Source organism: Nicotiana tabacum, chromosome 14, assembly GCF_000715075.1.
Source record: "Nicotiana tabacum cultivar K326 chromosome 14, ASM71507v2, whole genome shotgun sequence".
NCBI classification, from domain to species: Eukaryota; Viridiplantae; Streptophyta; class Magnoliopsida; order Solanales; family Solanaceae; genus Nicotiana; species Nicotiana tabacum.
The window spans coordinates 37,262,625-37,283,157 of NC_134093.1; the positions used below are offsets into that span (position 1 = coordinate 37,262,625).

Here is a 20,533-nt window from a genome sequence, read left to right on the forward strand (position 1 = left end):
ATTGTTTTACAAGCATGGGTCTTTCTACTCTAAAAATTTTGAGGTTGTTTGAATTGGCTTTTATTACAGGTCAAATTAGTTTTTAATGTCTTTTTAGTTTTCGGTGTTTGATAAAATTAAAAAATAATTAAAATAAATAAAAAACTATTTAAAACAAATCTAAAGTTATAAGCGGGACAACTTTAACTATTTAAGGTAAAAAAATCACTCTTTTTAAGCTACTCTATCATTTGACAAAGAAAAAAGGAGTAATAAATTTTTCTTAAGAATATCGTGAAGACACACGTGATAGGAGTTGGATGACATGACACACAGGACGGTTGGCGAATTTTTTTCATTTTGTGTGCAAAGTATCAAATGCAAAATGGAGTCCAATGCAACCAACCAAAGTGCCAAAGGCCGCTCTTTTCTCGTTTTCTTCTTCTTCTGAGGAAAAAAAAAAAAAGAAGAACAAAACATTAACCCCCCTCCCCCCAAAATAGTGCTTCTTCATTTCTTCCCTAAAATTTCCGCCCTCTAACACATCTTATATTTAACAAAATTAATCATAAAACACTTTCCTATTTGGGAGAGAGAAAGAAGATCTTGAATTACCTAAATCTTATGGAACAACTTGTCAACTTTATTATTCGACCCCCAAGGTATGATCTTGATAAACCCCTTTTCCAATTTTGCAATTATTTTTGTTGCTAGTTTTAATTGCTACAGTATGCAAATATGTTTGCTTTTGAGTTTATTTTTGTAAAGTTTGAATCTTTATCCCAAATTCTGATTTGGGTTAGTTCTAATTTGATGTGGGGGTTTTCTATTTAGTGTAGTGTCTTACTTTGCTAATTGAAATTGTAAGACCTATGCAAAGTATATTTGCTTTTGTGTTTATGTTTGTAAAGTTTGAATCTTTTTCCCAAATTATGACGTGGGTTAGTTTTAATTTGATGTGGGGTTATCTGGAGAATTTGGGGATGTGGGGGTCTACTTTTTATGCTTCTCTTTATTGTGTACTTGTCTGGTTTAGGTTTCTTGATCTTAGGAGTTATTGTTTTGTACTTCATGTGCAGAAAAGTTAGGTGTAAATCATAATCACTCAAGTACTGAATTTCCTTAAAATTTTGAAATTGACTGGTCATTTGTTTGTGTTTATTTAGGGCCTGATATACGTTCGAGACTTGAAATATAGCGTTTTTAATCCAAACAAATGAAAATTCTGCAAGTGATTTTGCAAAATTTGTGAAATGTATTGCCTTTCCTCTTTATTTGATATTGAACAGTGCATCTTTTGATTGGATCCGCCATTGAGACTAATGACTGTGTGTTTAAGGCGTGTTTCTATAATTTGGAATTTGGAAGTATCTCTTAGTATTGCTTTTCCCGAGGGAAGAAACTAAAAGAGCTACATTATCGTGCTATTTATGGAATGCAAGCATGTTGATAGGTGATGAAGACTTCATATTTAGTACATATCCATGTCATATAGTGGGAATCCTCTTTTCAGTTTATGGAATTTCTTTTGAAATTTTGTGTATCTCATTTTCTTTCCAATTTCCGTTGTCAATTCTGAACCTAAGAATATAAAGGAGGAGATGTTTCTTAGACTTAGGGTTCTGATTCATCCATTGTGGTACACGAAAGAACTAACTCTGGAAAGGGTATTTCCAGAAATTACCTGGAGGAACTTTTATTCTTTTTACACTGGGATTTGGAAAGGGGCTTGAAGCAGCGAAATATCTGTTTCTAAGCAAGATAATTGAGTTTACTGCCAAGATAATTGAGTTCCTTATAACATGCCCTGACAACTGACCTATACCCATTTTCTTCTTCTAATTATTGTGCTATAATTGATGCTAATCTTAAACTAACGACTCTACTTCCTGTGTATTGCAGGGCTGAGTATGATCCTAAAAATGACCTACTAGATGAAGAATTCATGCTTAAAGGGAAATGGTACCAAAGGAAGGATCTGGAGGTGAGTGCGTTGGTAATTAATATCCTGTTATTTTCAGTTATTTTTCTCTGAAATTTAGGCCATGTCAATGTTTTATTTACTCATTAAATAGACTATTTCCAATTAATTTATTTACTAGTTCATATATTTTCTGTTTATATTTCCCAGAGCTGGTATTAGTTGTCAAAAAATATTTTATCTACTCATTGAATAGACTATGTATTTCTTTAGCCGTGTTTACGTGTATTCTTTATTTGGCTCTGTGTTGTTAATAACCAAGTAATGAGTTGGAGAACTAATATGAGACAGTTGACGTTGGAAAACTAGAAAGTGATAATGAAGTACATTTACTAATATGAAATAGGTTGATAGTTGATCAAGTAGAGACAGATCTAATATTATAATGGGAGCAAAACAAAGAATCATAGTTATCTGATCAATTTTCAGACTTATGTATTCAAATATAAGCCTCTCTACCCCTCCGGGGTAGGGGTAAGGTCTGCGTACACTCTACCCTCCCCAGACCCCACTAGTGGGATTATTACTGGGTTGTTGTTGTTGTTGTTATTGTTGTATGTATTCAAATATAAAGTGATGTTCATAAAACAACGAATATAAGCAAAACTTAATAGCTGGAACTTTTTACTTTGTTAATTTTGACCAATGGAAAGAAAAAATCTGAATACTATTTTGTAACATCAATATCCATGTGAACTGTGTTAAATCCCTCTGCTCTTCATAATTAGGTTGTAGAACCTGACAGATAAAGAGGCATGCTATTCTCTAGAATGATGTGTTGAGAAGCAACACGACAATTGCTATAAGTAATGTCCATAGAGGAACATGCTTTATGGAGTAAAGTCATAACAGTGAAATACTGTGAGGAGCTGGGGAATGGAGAAGCGATCGCATCATGATGCCACATGGAACTGCCTTACGCGAAGAGTTGGCAGATTTCTGTTAAAACATGTAAATTGAAGTGGGTGGGGGCAAGAGTTAACTTTCGGAAGCAAAGATTATCTGATGACTCCCTTTATGTGAGGCTTTCCCGATAATCATCAACATGCCATGCCAACAAGGAGAAAGCACACCATGAGATCCTTATTAAAAGATTACAAAAATCATTTCAGGAAAAAAGTTCAATCCTTCACTTATGGCTATAGGAAATTAATAGAGGTTGATCTTGTCTTTTTGTTTGTGGTCTTTGTATTTGCTTGTTATCAAGGGGAGCCTTGGTGCAACCGCGCATAGTGAGAGCTTAGTGCACCGGACTGCCCTTTTATTTGTTTGTTTATATGGACTCCGAAGAATTGTGTGGTTACCTAATATAAAAGCTATAGTTTTTACTATTTTTGTTATTGGACCAAGCTTGTGAAATGGATTGCGGTGAGACTTGAACTTACAACCTCTGCATGCGCTCTGATACCATGATGGATTGTGTGACTACTTCATCTGAGTGTTTAAGTTGTTATAGACAGTATACTTTTTTTAAAGACTTATTTACAAACTCTTTAGGTCATTGCTAATGTTATTGAACAGTTCACCTTTTCTCTGTATTTCGAGTTACTATTTAGTCATTTTAACTTTAATGGGCTTACTGATTTGCAGGTTAAAAATAGTAGGGATGATGCTCTTAAATGTACCCATTATATGCCTCTTATTCGTCCAGAAGGAAAGCCACTGCCTTGTGTGATTTACTGTCATGGAAACAGGTTAGTGAAGGTTAAGTAGTACTCTTCCTGTTTTTACGCTAGAAAATTACTGTACTTTTCCTTTGATGCAGCGATTATATGGAGAAGAACTTTTTTATTTATTTATATTTTGACTTCATTTAGTAGTTTTCTTTGCTAAAAAGTTGTTTTGGATGATCCTTTGGCAGCGGATGTAGAGCAGATGCCAGTGAAGCTGCTATTATATTATTGCCACTAAACATAACTGTTTTCACCCTTGACTTCTCTGGATCTGGAATTTCTGGAGGCGAGCACGTTACATTGGGATGGAATGAAGTGAGTAGCTGATTTTTCTATTTGATATTCAAATGAAAGCTTAGACCTGTTGATAAGTTATTGGATAAATCCTGCCTGTGCCTATTCTATCTTAAAATACTTTAGAGAAGGTGATTAGTTGTTAAGTCTAAAGCATTATTTGAGATTTGCTGTGCAGGGTCTTGTAAAAAATAGAGACAAAATTGTTTCCTCATCCGCAACTGATAAGCCTGAAATATAATGCCTTAGCTTTTGGTACCATAGCTGACATTGTTTATCTTCTCCTTTTTTATGAGTCAGTGCTGTTTACAGTTTTCTTTATGCAATGTTTACAAATATGGACAGCATAAATAGATAATGGAAGTGATAAGAAGTTATATCTCAGAATATGAGGCTTAGTATCTCGTTAGAAAATATGTGGCTTGATTAGTTGGTTAAAAACATGTTCTGATTTATTTTCTGCTTTTGTCTTCCTTTTTCTTTTTGTGCTTGTGGCGTGTTAGTGAATTGAAGTTTGTTGACATTCTCTTTCTGAAATTATTCATCTTTTGGCCCTATTATAATGAATGTTAATGTATTTGTTCTAATTATATATTGGATGAGCTTTTGGTGCCTCTCTAGCCAGAGGCGGATCTAGGATTTCTAGTACATGAGTGCCCTACTAAAAAATAAGGGTGTATCCTCTTGGTAAATAACTCAACCTTTAACCAAGTACCATTCTACCTTCTTGGAGCATGGGTGCCAACAGTGGCGGAGCCACATTCACCCAAGGGGTGTCAACCGACATTCCTTCGTTAGAAAATTACACTGTTTAACTTGGTAAAAAAAAATAAAAAATAAATATATATATATAATTTTTTTTAAAATATGTATATATATTATATAATGACACCCCTTGACTTCTTGGTGAGTTTATTTCTTTATATTTTGACTCCCCTTAATAAAAATTCTAACTTCGTCAAAATTGGGATGTGCATGGCTATGATACCATGATAAATGGACCTTGAGCCTAACTCAACCCCAAAAGCTAGCTTATGAGGTGAGGATTGTCCAAGACTGTATAAGGAGACCAAGGACCTCAAATTCCACCGATATGGGACAACTCAACACCCCCCTCACGCCCAGACTTGCAAACTGGAGCGTGGACAACATAAATGGGGGCCCAACATCGGTAATAATAATTGGGATGTGCCTGACTCTGATACCATAATAAATGGACCTTGGGCCTAACTCAACCCCAAAAGCTAGCTTATGAGGTGAGGATTGCCCAAAACCATATAAGGAGACCAAAGACCTCAAATCCCACCGATGTGGGACAACTCAACAATACCAATTTTAGAAAATATGTATATAAAATATCTAAGTTTGCGGAAAGACCATAGGTTCACGTGCCCCATAATTTTGCCTATAAATCCACCCGTGTCTTAGCTGAAGCCATGTTGTTATGGTGGATGCTATTTCAAATAATGCTGCATATTGTATTTTGTGCTGGAACGTGTTTATTGTCTGCTTACCTGATGGATGGTGGCAAGAAAGCGAGGATTATGTCATTGAAATCTTGTCTTCTTGTAACCTTCACCTACTTTTTACAGACAGTCGTATTCTTTTTTGCCTCTACTCTCTATAATATGCAAAAGAAGCTGAAGTTATTTTTTCTTTTAAATATGGCATATCAGTGAAATTATAAGTACCTAAATGCTCTTACAGACAAGCTGGGTGGGGGTGGGATGGGTATGAAGGAGATTTTTTTTTTTTTTTTTTTTTTGGGGGGGGGGGAGGTGATATGTTAATCTGAGCCATGATCTATGTGTCAGAATCTTCTGCTTTTGCTGGGATGTCTTGTTGAGTTACAACTTGTTACCAACAACTGCCCGTTGTTGTTGCCTTCTATTGTTAATGAATTTTGACATTTTTTTGGTCTGTTTCTCAGAAGGATGATCTCAGAGCTGTGGTTGAATATCTGCGGACAGATGGCAATGTTTCTTTGATTGGCTTGTGGGGTCGTTCAATGGGTGCAGTTACTAGGTACTCTAATTTCTTTGCTTTTTTTGTTGATCCTGCTGCATCCATATACACTGTTTTGCATACAGATTCTTGGCATAAGGAGGGTTAACTAGCAAGTGGAATAACCTGCTGGTGATCTGTATTGTTGAAGAACCAGGGAAATAAAATGCTTGGAGCCGCTTTTCCATTTCAAAAAAAGACTTGGAGCTGCTTTCCTCAGTTTTAATTCTGTGAAACTTGCCTTCATTGTTTTTCTTATATAAGAAACACTGGTGGATTTTTTTATGTTGGAGTAAAAGTACTTGTTGTTGCCTTTCAGATGGCCCAAAAAGAAAGTGCAACAAATTTTATAGATGTTGAAGGTGAATCCACAAAAAGATAGAACATTGTTTAGTTGTAGTTCTTTGACATCCATACCTGGTTAATTTGGTATATTATCATTTTGATGTAAGCCTATAGCAATCTAAAGTTGGATCTAGCTGAAAAGTTTTTCACTGTGTACTAGTAAGAATATTTAAATTCAAAATTTCTTGTGCTATGATGTTGTGAGGCTTTAGGGAGCCAAGACGGTGTGTACAGCTCTTAGGCATACACAAGCTTCGCCGTAGGCACAACACAAAGAGGCAAGTTAATGGATGAGACAAGAGAAATGCAAAATTTTCCAAAACATATTAAATCCCGTGTTTTAGGATCACAACATTTTTTTTGTGATAAGAGTAGTAAGATCATTTATCTTACTACCATTTAGCACGTTCAACACATACTTAAATTTAGTATTTTAGGATCATAAATTTGTGTGGCTAAACCATTCACGTCGTTCTTGCCCCCTTAAGCACAAGAAAGGTTTGTTTGGCCAAAAAGTAGTAGTCATCAAGCGTAACAGATGAATAGTCAAAATTGGTCTTGATCTGCTAAGTTTCACATTAGATGAGAAATATTATTTTTTATTAGGTATATCAAGAGAAGATGGGATATTTCATGCGCAAGATTAAGCCTTCAGTCTCAAAGAGTTTCTTATTTGTTACGAGAAAGGTTTTCCTTTTTTGGCTAGTTAATTATTTGTTACGAGAAAGGGTTTCCTTTTCTAGCGAGCTAACATATCGATTAACTTCCGGTAATCAGTTTGACTTGACAGATTGCATGCGCTTGCAATCTCTCTACCTTTTTATTTTTGCTGTATATGGTCAGGTATATACCTATTACATTGTGCGTCACTGGTAGCCGTATTAAAGTGACTGACTTATACATCGACTTTGCAGCCTCATGTACGGTGCTGAGGATCCATCCATTGCTGGAATGGTTTTAGACAGCCCCTTCTCTGATTTGGTTGATTTGATGATGGAACTTGTAGACACTTACAAAATCCGGCTGCCCAAGTTCACTGTAAAGTTTTATAGTTGAAATATTTTTATCTGGTGCATTTTGAAATGTACTTTCTGTGTTCTTTTCTTGGGTTATTCTCATATTTTCTCTTTGCAACTGAAGGAGTGGCCTTCTTTTGTTCTGTTTTCTTCCTAATTCATTGCTCTTTCTAAGCTTCCTCCTTTCCTGTTATTTTAGGTAAAGTTTGCAATCCAATATATGCGCAGAGCGGTTTTAAAAAAGGCGAAGTTTGACATAACCGAGTTGAACACAATTAAGGTATTTCCTCTGGAAGGTGTTTTACGTATGAGTTCTGATAATATGATTTTTTTATGTTTGACAACCTTCAGCAATTGAGAAATAGAACAGTGTGTAAGTGAAGATACTGTAGGAAGTTTTCCTATTAGTATCAAGTTTTTTTTGGTGTAACGTTTTTGGAAGTGATAGTTTCATTTGTTTTTTAAAACAATTTTATTGACCATCTTTGATCGTTTCTTTATGCTAAATTTTATGTAGGTGGCAAAGTCATGCTTTGTCCCTGTTTTACTGGGTCATGCTGTTGATGATGATTTTATACAGCCCCATCACTCTGATCGTGTATTTGAGGCGTACATGGTAACTGTCTAATTTACCCCCTCCCCCCCTTCCGGAAAAAAGGAGAAAAAGAAAAGAATTGGATAGCCTTTTTTTTCTTTTGTTCTTAATTTTACAGACTTTATGGGTGTAAAGGCATGTCAAATGTTTCTTTTTCTTCTTGAAGTGGATCTCTGGGTTTAGAACGCCAGTTCTTTAGTGCTATGCTCCTTTATGCGCTATGTAGCAGTTAACTTTGTGTTTTATAACACTTTTCCTTCTTGTAACTGGTATTTATTGCTGTTTGTCCAGAAATGACATATGCCAGTATATCCCATCTTGTTTCTTATTGTTTAGTGAACTTAATGTTGGCAGGGGGACAAGAATATTATAATATTTGAGGGTGATCACAACTCTCCACGTCCACAGTTTTATTTTGATTCTATAAGTATCTTCTTCAACAATGTTTTGCAACCACCAGAGGATGAAGCAGGGGGTGCATTCTTTGACATGCCACAAGATTATTTTGGCAAGGTATAGTTCTATGAATCCATGTCATTATTGGTTCAAGTGCGTGGAAACTGCTGAGTTAGGCTAATAACTCATTGGATTCAAACTCTAATTATTTCCAGGGCAGTTGGAGTACAGTCCATGAAGTTGACTTTATGGATGATGTCCATGATGGTATTAGTCTTTTCTTCTCTTTTATTTCCAGCAGCTGTTTCATTTCCTCCAAATTTTTATCTTAGAGAAGGGGAGAACGGGTTTTATGTTGATTCTTCATGCTATACAAATATCGACTGTTATTCATGTTTAATTTGTTATCAGTTGCAGCTGCACCAACTAGTAGCACTGAAGATGTAATAAAGCAGGTTCGCTCCAAAAGACCCATGAGTCGGACAGAGGTAACAGAAAAACCTTCAAGTTGTTGCTTTGGTTGGTAAAATAGATGGCATGAGCTCAATTCTATTACGGAAAAGTTTGGGGGTTTTAAGAGGAGAAACTCAAGTGATGGAAAAGAAATTTATACACGGACGCGTATGCTTGAATAACTTGTCAGAGTTGAAAAGAGCAGGTGGAAATGTGTAGTTACTGACTGTTGAAGATATAATATTAAGAATAAGATTTTTGTAGTAACTTAACATTTTAGATAATATGGTCTCGCAATTCAACATGGTATAAGGTCTTGGATTCAAGTATCACCTCCACCAAGTATTAAAAAGAATTTCGATGTGCTTGATCGGTGCGAAATAATCAGGCCAACACGTGAGGGGACGTATTGAAGATATAAATATATAAAAGTGTGCTCTCTCTAGCAGCTTAAACTTTTAGATGAGATGTTCACACAATTCAACAGTTACGACATACATGCTTGTAACCAAATGCATGTTAGTTGAAATCTGCAATTTCCCTTTTCTTTCTTTGAAATTATAGAATTGGCTGATTCAAAATATATTCTGATGTGACCCATATTTTACATAGCATAGTCAAAAGAACTTTTGCATTCATAGGATGTTTTTTCTCTATACACCCATTTCTATGGAACTTCTTTACCTGAGTTGGTTTATAGAACTGTGCTTTCCTTTCTGTGACATACGACAATGCACGATCTGACCCCACTATTTGCTTAACTTGTGTCCACTACATTGTGCATTACACTTTATTTATTTATTTATTTAATAATAATAATTATTATTTTTTGCATAAGGAGACTTTGCTTTTCCTTGCCACTGCTTCCTCATGCTCTATTGCAGACAATCTCATGTTCCCCTTCTGCTCTCGCCTCTGGATCTGCAATCGTTACACAGCTACTCCTTCCCCAGATCTTTTGCTTTTCTTTGCCAATTTTTCCGTTTCTATGCCATTCTTTTGGTGAAAAAAGAAAGCTTTCCTATTATTCCCCTTTCCTTCACTAGTTATATTCAGTTCAGATTGCTTATTCGCACCACAATCTTGACCTCTGATCAAGCTATGTACATGGGTAGATAGGCAGTTAGGGGAGCTTTTGGTTGGGTTTGGGGTGGGGTGGGGTGGAGAGGGTCGGTTGGCCTGCCGTTTCAATCGATCTCCTGCCGCTTGGTGCCGCTGTTAGTTCTAGTGGTAACGAGTCTTGGTCTCGTCACATAGAAGTTGGGGCAAAGGAAGAACAAGGATTTCATCCAAGGTGCCTCCTTTGGGTTGAAATTCAAGCTTCTCCTTTAACAATTCAGAGGTGATTTTTTCCCCAAGTTAAGATATGGCAGCTAGACATGCCCAAGTCATTACCATAGTGGCAAGGAGATTGTGGCAATTGCAGGGCTAGTGACTGGACAGGAATCATCCCACCCCCTCTGTTGAGAAAATTCCATTCAAGGTTGAATGATATTTCATTTGGTCTTGGAAGAAGAAGTTTAGGGGGAGATCCGTGCTGCTGAGGGTTTTTGTGATGGAAAAGGAGTGATCAAAGGCAAGAAGCTACTTTAAAGGGGACAGTTAGGGGTGAGTGGGTGACAGAAAGGGAAGGGAAGGGGCAAGTGTCTACAGGGGTAATCCCAGGATGGTGGATGGGGAAAGGAGGATGAGATCAAAACAGAGAAATGCTGAGGATAAAATAATTTTTTTTTTGGCTCTTTATACATTTTCAACCATGAACTGCGCTAACCCCAGTTAATGCGTCTGGTTGGATTCGAGTGCTTTAGGCTTCTGTGTGTCTACGTGGTGAGAAACATAGATATGAGAGTATAGATCTGTCATGAGAAACCTTTCTAGTAAATCTCTATTGCATATCTACCGTCTGCTAAATTAATCAAATCATCTCTGTTGCATGTCTACAAAAAACCGTGCTTACTCATGAAAAAGTCTATCCTATGTTTTCTGTCTCATTCTTGTTTATTTCAATTGGTTCAGGTCCCGTCTGACATATCTGCGCAGGATAACCAGACTGAAGACCAGGTAATTCCACAAATTTTGGAATTATTTATGGAGATTTTAACAAGGAAAACTTTCTTAAAATGCTTATATTCCCCGAATGTTCTTCCATAAAATCAATCACCTGAAATATCCACTTTAACTGGAAGGAATTAGTCTGCTTCAAGAATTTATGGATATGCTTTCATGTTTCTTTGGCGATTCGGCCTCCCAATAGAGTTTGACAAAAGATGCCTGTATTAATTTTTCGATTTTGAAATGTTCGTATGGCTGGGCAAAAGTAATTTCTGCTACTTCAACTAATTCATAGTTTCATACATATTTTTCTCCAGGAAGAAGGTACTGGAACCGACTCTGCCCCATCATCTTCAAAAATGATCAGCTTTGAACTTTCCAATGGTGACCCGTTTGGTCCCAATGTTCCTGCATCAATAGATGATGATGACTATGTGGAATACTCACTTGATAGTTTGGCAGATTTTCCTAGTAATGTGGAGGAAGAAGAAAGGGTAAGTACGTTGAGGTTTACAGGATTTAGTCGCTTAATTGTAGGCTTCAGTATTCTTTCTATTCTTTCACTATTTGACCTTTTGTCCGTTGACAAAATATCAGATGTTAATGAAAGCAGTACTCGAGTCTTTAAAAGATTTGGAGGTAAAACCTCCCCCTGCCGAGCAAGTGTCCTCAAAAGTTGTCGAAGTACTTCCTCAACCTTTGCAGGACAGTAAAGATGAGTCAGCTTCTTCAAAGCAATGTACTCCATCGAAAGAAATTAGTGCTAGTGCCATAGTTTCTAATGGACATGATTCAGACACCAAAGTCCAAGTTCAAGATACTGATAAAGTATCAGCAACTCCAGCTAACAGTACTTTATTGGCAAAAGAAGTGAAAAGCAATGGGGCGTCTTCTCATCGTGACACGTCCATCAGCAATCAAAGTTCGTTCAATGTTGACGTGGTTGATGGTACTAAAGCCACTGTGACCGTTGTAAAGAACCCAACAAGTAATATCATGGATGGTTTGTTGCGTCGTTGGGATCTCAACTTCTTCAAGAACAGATAATGGTTAGAGGATTGACTTTTTTACAAAGAAAACACTTGGAATGGATTACGCGTAGCAGAAAAAGTTATAGCGGTTATAGAAATTTGCTGTTTGCTGGATGTACATTTTTGGGGGGAGTAAATATTTGTACTTTCTGTCGGGGGCTGGTAAGTTGTGGCAGGTGGTTGTGGGAAATGGGGGGGGGGGGGCATAGGTTTTCCTTGTTTGGTACAAGTGATTCAGCTTGTATATGTATTCCCAATGTGAAGAAATTAGGCTCATAGGCCCATTGTTTGTTGTAAGTTCTGGATTACCAAAATGTGTTATGTAGATGTACAGGTGATGTGCACAATTTTTTCATGACAGTCTTGCAATTGTTAGCACTCAACTTTCTCTATTTTATTCAGTTTTATAGTGTTTGTGTATTGTATACAAATGGAACACATCTCATTTTTTCAATATGGAAACATGCTTTTACCTTTTAGAACTCTGAAATTCTGTCAGTGTCGATGCTATTTATTTGAAGTATTCTCTTTTGGGATCTTTACAAATAGCCGACTGGATTTACGGTTTACTTTTTTCTAGCAAGATACACTGATTGTACACGGTTATACATATTACATACGGATTATACATATATTATACTTACACTAACTATTACTCTTACTCAATTAGTTAAATAGTTGGGTTGTCGGCTATTTAAGTTAATTCTTTTTCTCTGGATTGGATAAACTAAACATTATCTTCAAGCAGGTAAGCAATGCTTATCTGCTAGAAGTAATTTAGAACTGCACCACATAGCTTTTTGTCATGTAATCGATCAATCAATCAACTATGTCTCAATCTAATGGAAGTTTTTGTTTCCAACAATTACTAATTTATCAAAACAGTGTTGAACCCTATGTTACTGCTTTCATCGTCCGCTCCCACATTTGTCAAATAGATTTAATGGTCAGCATATCCTTGAACTTTTTAAATTGTCTACTGTTGTGTACTTCAACTACGTTTTGTGCCAAAAGTGAAGGGCATAATGAGTATAAAGATTCCTCAGAACATTTCTCAGATGTTGGACATTTATGCTTGCTCTCATCTGCCAAAAATTGATACTAAACACAAAATGTGGTCGTTTGCCTTTTGCGTGGTCATATACTTCCTTTCATTGGTTTTTAACTTATAATTTATTGTGATCTTGTTTGGCAAATTTTGGCTGGATCTTTGCCATCTTTATACTTTGCTCTGTCAAATAAAAGCAGTATAAAAATAAACAGCAGCGGAACTTGTTGCGAATTACAATATATTACTGTAACTTATGAAATGTTTCTGTAATAGCTCTCTACATAATAATGTTAAATTAGAGAAAAAGAATGCTCTACCATATACTTAAATATTTACAACAGTATTGGATTTGAATGGCTAAAGTATTATTAACCTGAAACAGTGTTTGTGCAATAACTGTTGAAGTTTCTGTCACTCCTTTTCCCCAGCCAACAACTTCATTGCAGTATCAACCAGCGCATGAATTGTCACAGTGTGTCGATTCATTCCAACTGTTCCTGAGAAAACATTAAAGCTCTCTAGCTCTGACGTAGTTTCTATAATGTACTCCATTTCCTTATCCATTCCCAGATTTCTGAACACTTGAATGTTTGTTCTTTTATCTCTCATCATCCAGATCGACAACTCTATGACAAACCTCCTAATTCTTGGAACCTTAATTGATGGATGTTGATGCTTCCTAAGAATCTCAACAAGTTTTGCAGCCAATTCAGCTTCTTGAATTTTCGCTCTCTGGAACATGATGCTCGACTCTTCTGGTGTTGTAAACTTGAATATATGTGCACCTACTCCCATCATTACTTCCTGTAACTTGTTTTCCTCTGTCATTATTGCTTTGAGTACCTGAAAAGACAAAATTCAATTAACCTGCAGTATACTATTAGGAACTGAATGAATAAGTTTTTGTATGGTACTTACAGTTGGTCCTGCAACAGCAAGTTCCCTCAATTCTTCAAAGTAACCTGATCCACTGTAGACACATAAGTTTCTCAAGATTCTTGCTGCATTTACTCGAAGCAATGGAACTTCCAATGCTTCGACGAGCTTTCCAGTGACCTTGAGTTTCAATATCCTATGGCAATTGTTCTTGCTTTCAAGTGCCAGCATAGCTAGTGCTTCTCCTGCTGCACTTCTTACTTGACCATGATTGTTCGGTATGGACTCCTTGAGGAAAATGTTGCACAACTCCTTAAGGATTCCGCCGGTGCCTCCAATTCTCTCTGTTGCATCATCTTCTAATGCAAGACTTTTCAAGATCTCTATTCCCAAGTGTTGTAGAGTAGGCTGTCTCACCCCATATCTTAATAAGTCCCTAATGTTGCTAATAGTGAAAACTATTTCTGAAATCTCTCTCCTTAGCTCTTTACCTGTGGCGCCTGCTGTGCTCGCCAACATCTTTACGACCTGAAGAGATCGTTTTAGTGTCAATATCTGCGTTGGTGTTGCTGATTCATCTCTTAGTAATCTCTCTCCTGCTTGTGTGAACTCTATAATTTTGGGCAGAAGACCTCTAGTATTGCCTATTTTTCCACAGTTATCGTGGTCGCGAGCAAGTTTCTTTAAAATCAGCAGCCCCAAATGATTGAATATCCAAAATCCATAATTTTCATTGTCAAAGATGATTCTCTTTTCACATATTTCATCATTTGCTCCAGTAGGCCCTCTGCTGATTTGGAGAAGTGAAGATATGGACTCCATAGCACCAGGTATACCCGCGACACGAAGAGAATTTTTCTTTTTACCAGCAAGCTTTGATATAATCTCTGCTGCTGATAGCCTTAACTCTTCTTCTTGTATGTCTTTCCAATTCAGCATCTCAACCAACCTTTCCATTACTACTATGTTTGTTCCAATCTTCTGAAGTGTGTCATCACAAAACCGTGGACTCGTAGCAAGTTTTCGCAAGATTTTAGCACCGATGAGTTGCTCATCAGGTGAGTTAGAGGCTAAGAGTTCAATAGCAAATGAAACCATATCCATCTTTAGACCATCAAATATGCTCCCATTAACACTTTTCGAATAAGCATCATAAAAAAACCTTCTGACTGAAGTCATACCTGATGGCCCCAATTCACACTCTTTATTCACCTTCTCCAACAGACTACAAAAGTTGATCTTCCATTCCCAATAGGCTTTTTCCAAGAGAAAAAGCAATGCCTCCGTGAAGGCGAGAGAATAGAATATAAGTAGAGCACTTTTCCTATTCCTCTTATCGGTATCTCCTTTGGCCACTTCACCAAAGTTCCTTAATACAAGCTTCATTAATGATAGCACCAAACATGCTGTTGCAGATAGTATTTGGAGCCAATACAGCATTTTGCTAACATTTCTTGCTACGAACATCCATCTCGCATATGGAAGCAGAGGAACCTCAGAACTAGTCCACGTTCGAGTTGGCTGCTTCTGCTTATTCCACTGTGAATTCCTTGCAATTTCTCTGTTGTTAACATGCCTACTTCCCTTTGCAACATCAGAAATAGGCTTGAAAATTGTTTTTAGAGCATTGACAATGGTTCTAGTGCTGGATTTGATCGCGCGAAAGCTACTGATTCCAACATCAGCAATAGACCATGTTGCTTGGTGTTGCCACTCAAGCTCATGACTCCTACTAAAGATTCTTGTTCCTTCTATTAAAAGTATAGTAGTTATGACCCAAAAATCTGAAGTGTTCAAAGTGATAGCAAAGCCACCAAGAAGAACAACTGTTGCCCATATGAAACCAAGTGTTCCTAATCCAGTTGCTGCTTTTTCAAGCACTGCTAACCTCAGAGCAAAAAGGGTAATCTTTTTCTCCGGTGCACGAATCGTTGGTCTTTTCGGAGAAACAGAATTTGTTGTGCTGCTGTTCTTTGTCTCCATTGGACTTTGAGGTTCAAAGATTGTTGGACCTCCACTTTCTGTCATACTTAACCTTCCATTAAGTTCATTTATCTCTAAATGAACACTTCCTTCGCTCTCTATCGATGATCTACGATCCATTTTTCTCTTTTTTTGGACCAAGAAAGATTGAAATTTTGGCTATACAATGGTAAATTTCGTTAGGGAAAAAACTCAAGAAAGTAGCACTTATGACATGAAGGAGTTGAGGTTTGAAGGAGAGAATGTTGTGTTAATGTGTTGATAAAAATAGTTTATATATATGTAGAGAGAGACAGAGAAAAGAAACTGAGCTTGGAGTACACGTTTAAGTTTTGTGGAAATGAGGAGGAAAGACAAACGTTAAGTTGCGTCTCTTTCCGCTATTTTTTCAAGGAAGTTAGTTTTTCAAGTTTCTGCTTTGTTTGTTTGGCTCCTCTGCTTTTAAGTTTGGCAACAGAGTTTTTCACTATTCTGGATAAACGGCCTATTGCAAAAAATAAAAATAAAAATAAAAATGCGTGACTTAAAAAGATAATATTAGAAAAAATTGTTAAAAGACCTAAACCCCAATGATTAAGGTTTAGCGGAGCTGGCCAAGGGTGATTACTTGAACACCTTTTGAAGAAAAATTATATAAAAATATTTACACAATCAAGTAAATATATCATGTTTGGTGTCGCTCCTTCAATCTAGTCTCGGACAAAAATCAATATATAAGGTGAGGGTTACTATAATCAGAGTCATGGTTACTAATAATGCAAGACTGGACTAGAAAAAAGTAGCAGCTATAAAGTAAAATGTAAAAGCCATTTTCCCCATTAATTTTGGATAAAGTTGTTTCTCCTTTATCTAACGAATTCTCACACATTTTTTACCTGATTTTTCCTTATCAGGAGTTTCTTCTTGTAAAAGCAAACTTTATAAATAAGCTGCATATATACAGTTTAATAAGAACGGCAGCACCTAAAATAGTAAGTTATTTATGACTATTCTAAACTAGTTTGAGCCCATGATGTGGGAAGTGTCATTTTCTTGGGGAACAAGCTACTGTCAAATAAGATTTATATTAGTTAGGGATCATTATGATCTAATACCAGGGGCAGAGCTACAGTAATGGGTGCGAGTTCGGGCGAACCCAGTGATTTTTTCCGAAACCCTTATTTATATTGAAATATTTACTAAATATATACTGTCGAACCTAGTAATAAAAGGGGTATTGGTTCAACGGTAAGGGCTCTAGGTTCGCTGGAAAAGATGAGGGTTTGATTCCCGCTGAAAGCAGTGTTTTATTTTAAAATTTAAAACTCACGCATTTCAAATCCTAGGTCCATCTCCGTCTAATACATCGTTCTTCCTCTGCTTGTATATAACTTAATGTATTTCTATTTGTTTTGAAGTACTTATAATTACGTTTATAAAAAATATTTCACTGCATTAAACTCTAGCTACATGTGAGATTTAAGAAAGAGCTGAATCGTATTTGGTCTATCGTACATGTTTTTATTTTGCATCTTTTTAATAGGCTGTTTTGACTTTTCCAAATATTGATAGGTTTATATGCTCCACTTATGAACATGGCGAAGATTTTCCACCTTCAATTATTAGCAGTGCGAAGTTAACTCAAAAAACTTGTACTTCCAATAATTTGGCAATTACAAGTGTATCTTTAGGCCATATCGATCAAAACACGTCTAATGGTTCAAAGTCAAGGAGAGAATTATCATTAATGCATTTACCCAATTTGTCATAAAATAATTAATTTGGTACTTTTTTGGTTATTTCTGTGATAATTATTAGTGCAAAACTTAGACATGATAAGTACTAATTTAGCATCTGAATTGTCGTATAATAATGTGGAAAACAGGCAATTGAGCTGGTCTTGTGGCTTGCAAGATTGGACTACAACAAGTCTTCTTGTGTCAAGTTAAAGTCTTGTAACAAAGTCTCCATTTCATTTTTCCTTTCCAATCACACAACTTCAAATCATAAACGAATGGTATTTTTAAAATATATTCAAAATCATTATTAAAAGAAAAATAGATTCTAAAGTTGTTCTTATATATATATGTCCAAGGAAAGAAATACTAACTAAATTTTATATTTGTCATCAAGGAAATTATTTAACGGTTATGATCGCACAATTTGAACCATAGTGTCACAAGTTTAAATCTAAGTAACTTTCCACAATTCGAATCATAATGCCTCAAGTTTGAATGTCAGTATTTTCCAGAGTACTGAACTTTCCCTTCTTTCCTCTTAACATTATGAGAAGAATTGAATGAAAAAAAGTTTTGGTTGATAATTGTTATGTAGACGTGGGGAGGTGATACTTAGAAGACAAGTGAATTATACCAATTCATGGCTGCAGAGAGTTTCCTTTTGTTGATGTCCATTAAACATATTGCTTGTCGTCTAATTAACAATGCCTTTTAATGTATTTCTATTCTGTTCATTAAAATTGGTTGCTTATCGAGCTTCAATATGTATCCAATAATGAGAATTGTAGGGGTTTAATTTTCAGATATAAGCAAGGAATATGAATATGATCTGGACATTACCATGTAACTCAACCATTTATCAATTATGGGATCGTAGTAATGACTTTATTATCCCTTGGAGTCATCTCCTAATTTGAAAGCCAAAGACGTTTTAAAACAATTGTAGTAATAGTTATTGTGCTCGTCACAATTCAAATTACTTATGATTGACTTACAACCTAAAAGGCTATTAAGCCAAAGGAAAAAGAAAAATAGAAGTATGGGCAGTTTTTTGTTAAAACTTTTAATCCTCCAAAATGACCGAATAATAAATAAAATCTCGTTTCCACCTTGACATCATATGGCTTAAATTATTAGTCTTTTATAATAGATGAATCTCTATATACTTGATTCGTTCAAAAAAAAAGAAGGAAAATTACCAACTATATCCATCTAGAAGTATCTTATTACAAAAATTGGTCAATTTATAAAATATTATTAATATTAGCCAATTAGCTACTTGTAGCTAAATAAAAGTCAAAATTTTATATTCTTTTGAATGAATGTTATTAGAATAGATTGAGTACATCTTAAGGAGCTTGAATCTAAGTTTCGAGATAATTTGGTGGAGTTTTGAGGTGGCTTGAATTGAAAATTCGAAGTAGAAGATAAACATGAAAAAAATAATATGTGTATCACACTGTGTATCATTTGTGTATCACATATGTATCATATTTGTATCAAATATATATCACATGTATATCCAGGTATATCCGTATGAGAGATACATGTGTGATACATGTTTGATTCATGTGTGATAGAAGAATTTTTGGAACTAGATTTTAACAACGAATTTTGATATCAAATCAGTCCAAATCAACTCCAATCTTCCTCAAATTTTATATATTGACTCATCTATATGCTTTCAATGAATTTCAACCATACCCATTGAAAAAGGTCCTTTTTTGCTTAGCTTTTTGGAATCTTGTATATATATATATATATATATATATATATACATATTATGTATTTCATCACTTTATTTGTTACCTCATCCATGAAATTTCCTTTCCATCTTATATCTAATGTTGCTAATCATGCTTTAAAATATGGAATGAGAACTTTGGTGTGATTCTTGGAGAAAAAACTTATTTATTCGAGTTTTTAATTTTTATATATATGTGCTTGGCTAATTTTGGTAAGTCTATGACTAAGGCTAGAGGTTGGTATGTTGGAACTTATTTGGGACATTTCTGTAAGATTTTCAAAATAATATGTGTATACGGGTGAAACCGAGCCCGTGGTACACCTCGATTTCTGATGAAGTGAACAGAGCAAGAAACGTAAAGGCAAGGAACCGGAATCGAGGCAAGGAGCCCCTTGATCCGGGGTCCGGGAAAAATACCCGCCCTTGGGAGTATCGGGGCCATGACCCCTAGTCCCGGTTCGAACCCCAAAAGCCTCGGTGAGCATTACCAGATAACCGAGCATGACCAACAAAAGGCCGCGATGTCCGCGACTTGCCGGATATCATGGCGTGGATCTCGGCACATATCGGCAGAGAATCGGTGATTAGTTAAACATAAGATTTTTACCTTTTATGGAATTGTACTTAGGATAAAACTCCCCTACTATATAAATGAGGGGTCTGATTATTCATTAGGGACATTGTAACATGCGCATCAAGGCAATATACTCTTATTTTCTCTGTTATTCAAAGTTCTCACTTTTGTTCATCAAATCATCAGTAATATGAGCCCGGGTTCGAAGGCAGGCATTCCATAAGCTGTTACTAAGTCCGGGATCACTCCTCTTGATTGGTTTGACAATTTATCACGTCCTTTATCTGTTTAATCTAACGCAATTTATCGTTTGTATTGAATTAATTCACGTATTCTTAAAACTACTAACAAATTTAATTGTTATCCGTTTTTGAGGATAAACAGTTTGGCGCCCACCGTGGGGTTAAGGATAATAGTGGCAATTTGATACAAATTTTCATAACACACTCTATTTTACACTTGTTCTTTGAGCTTTTATTTTCAGGTCATATTAAAAATGACGAACTCCCAATCTGCCCATTTGAATGTGGATGTTGAGTCCGGCCACCATGGCAAAAACAACAATGTGGTACCCAACAATGAGGCAACGAAGTACCGGTCGCTGATCCGATCGATGCTAACTCACACGTGGCTATCGAAGCAAACTTGCCTACTGACCCCGAAAACAGCATTCGCGGGGGAGCCCGATCGATAGCTCGGAGTACACACGACGACGAAGGTGACGAGATCAACTTGTGTGTGATCTTCGAAATGTTACAGGCTTAA

At 36.1% G+C, this 20,533-nt stretch overlaps 2 protein-coding genes across 3 annotated transcripts; one reads left to right on the plus strand and one right to left on the minus strand.

Annotated features, from left to right (window-relative positions):
• Positions 1–317: 317 nt before the first annotated feature.
• On the plus strand, positions 318–12,209 carry LOC107783005 (uncharacterized). 2 transcript variants are annotated; one of them, XM_075229505.1, is made up of 14 exons: positions 318–641; positions 1,882–1,963; positions 3,551–3,654; positions 3,822–3,948; positions 5,858–5,952; positions 7,191–7,314; positions 7,492–7,572; positions 7,810–7,908; positions 8,242–8,400; positions 8,499–8,550; positions 8,695–8,771; positions 10,753–10,797; positions 11,106–11,282; positions 11,386–12,209. In XM_075229505.1, the coding sequence occupies exons 1-14, from the start codon at positions 604–606 to the stop codon at positions 11,833–11,835; spliced, it is 1,710 nt and encodes a 569-aa protein (XP_075085606.1). In that variant the 5' UTR covers positions 318–603; the 3' UTR covers positions 11,836–12,209. The 2 variants fall into 2 exon arrangements, with proteins under 2 accessions (XP_075085606.1, XP_075085607.1); XM_075229506.1 differs by lacking the exon at positions 318–641 and adding an exon at positions 1,282–1,432.
• Positions 12,210–13,006: 797 nt separating this feature from the next.
• Positions 13,007–15,981, minus strand: LOC107783006 (uncharacterized). Its single transcript, XM_016603962.2, has 2 exons — positions 13,789–15,981; positions 13,007–13,713 (listed from the first exon to the last, which is right to left on the minus strand). Exons 1-2 carry the CDS (start codon positions 15,847–15,849, stop codon positions 13,282–13,284), a joined length of 2,493 nt encoding a protein of 830 aa, XP_016459448.2. The 5' UTR covers positions 15,850–15,981; the 3' UTR covers positions 13,007–13,281.
• Positions 15,982–20,533: the final 4,552 nt, after the last annotated feature.

Coding starts and splice junctions, on each gene's coding strand:
- LOC107783005 (XM_075229505.1), top strand. CDS start 604: ATGGAACAACTTGTCAACTTTATTATTCGACCCCCAAG. Junction 7,909..8,241: donor GTGTATTTGAGGCGTACATG/GTAACTGTCTAA, acceptor TAATGTTGGCAG/GGGGACAAGAATATTATAAT. Junction 8,772..10,752: donor GACCCATGAGTCGGACAGAG/GTAACAGAAAAA, acceptor CAATTGGTTCAG/GTCCCGTCTGACATATCTGC.
- LOC107783006 (XM_016603962.2), bottom strand. CDS start 15,849: ATGGATCGTAGATCATCGATAGAGAGCGAAGGAAGTGTTCATTTAGAG. Junction 13,714..13,788: donor TTGCTGTTGCAGGACCAACT/GTAAGTACCATA, acceptor TTGTCTTTTCAG/GTACTCAAAGCAATAATGAC.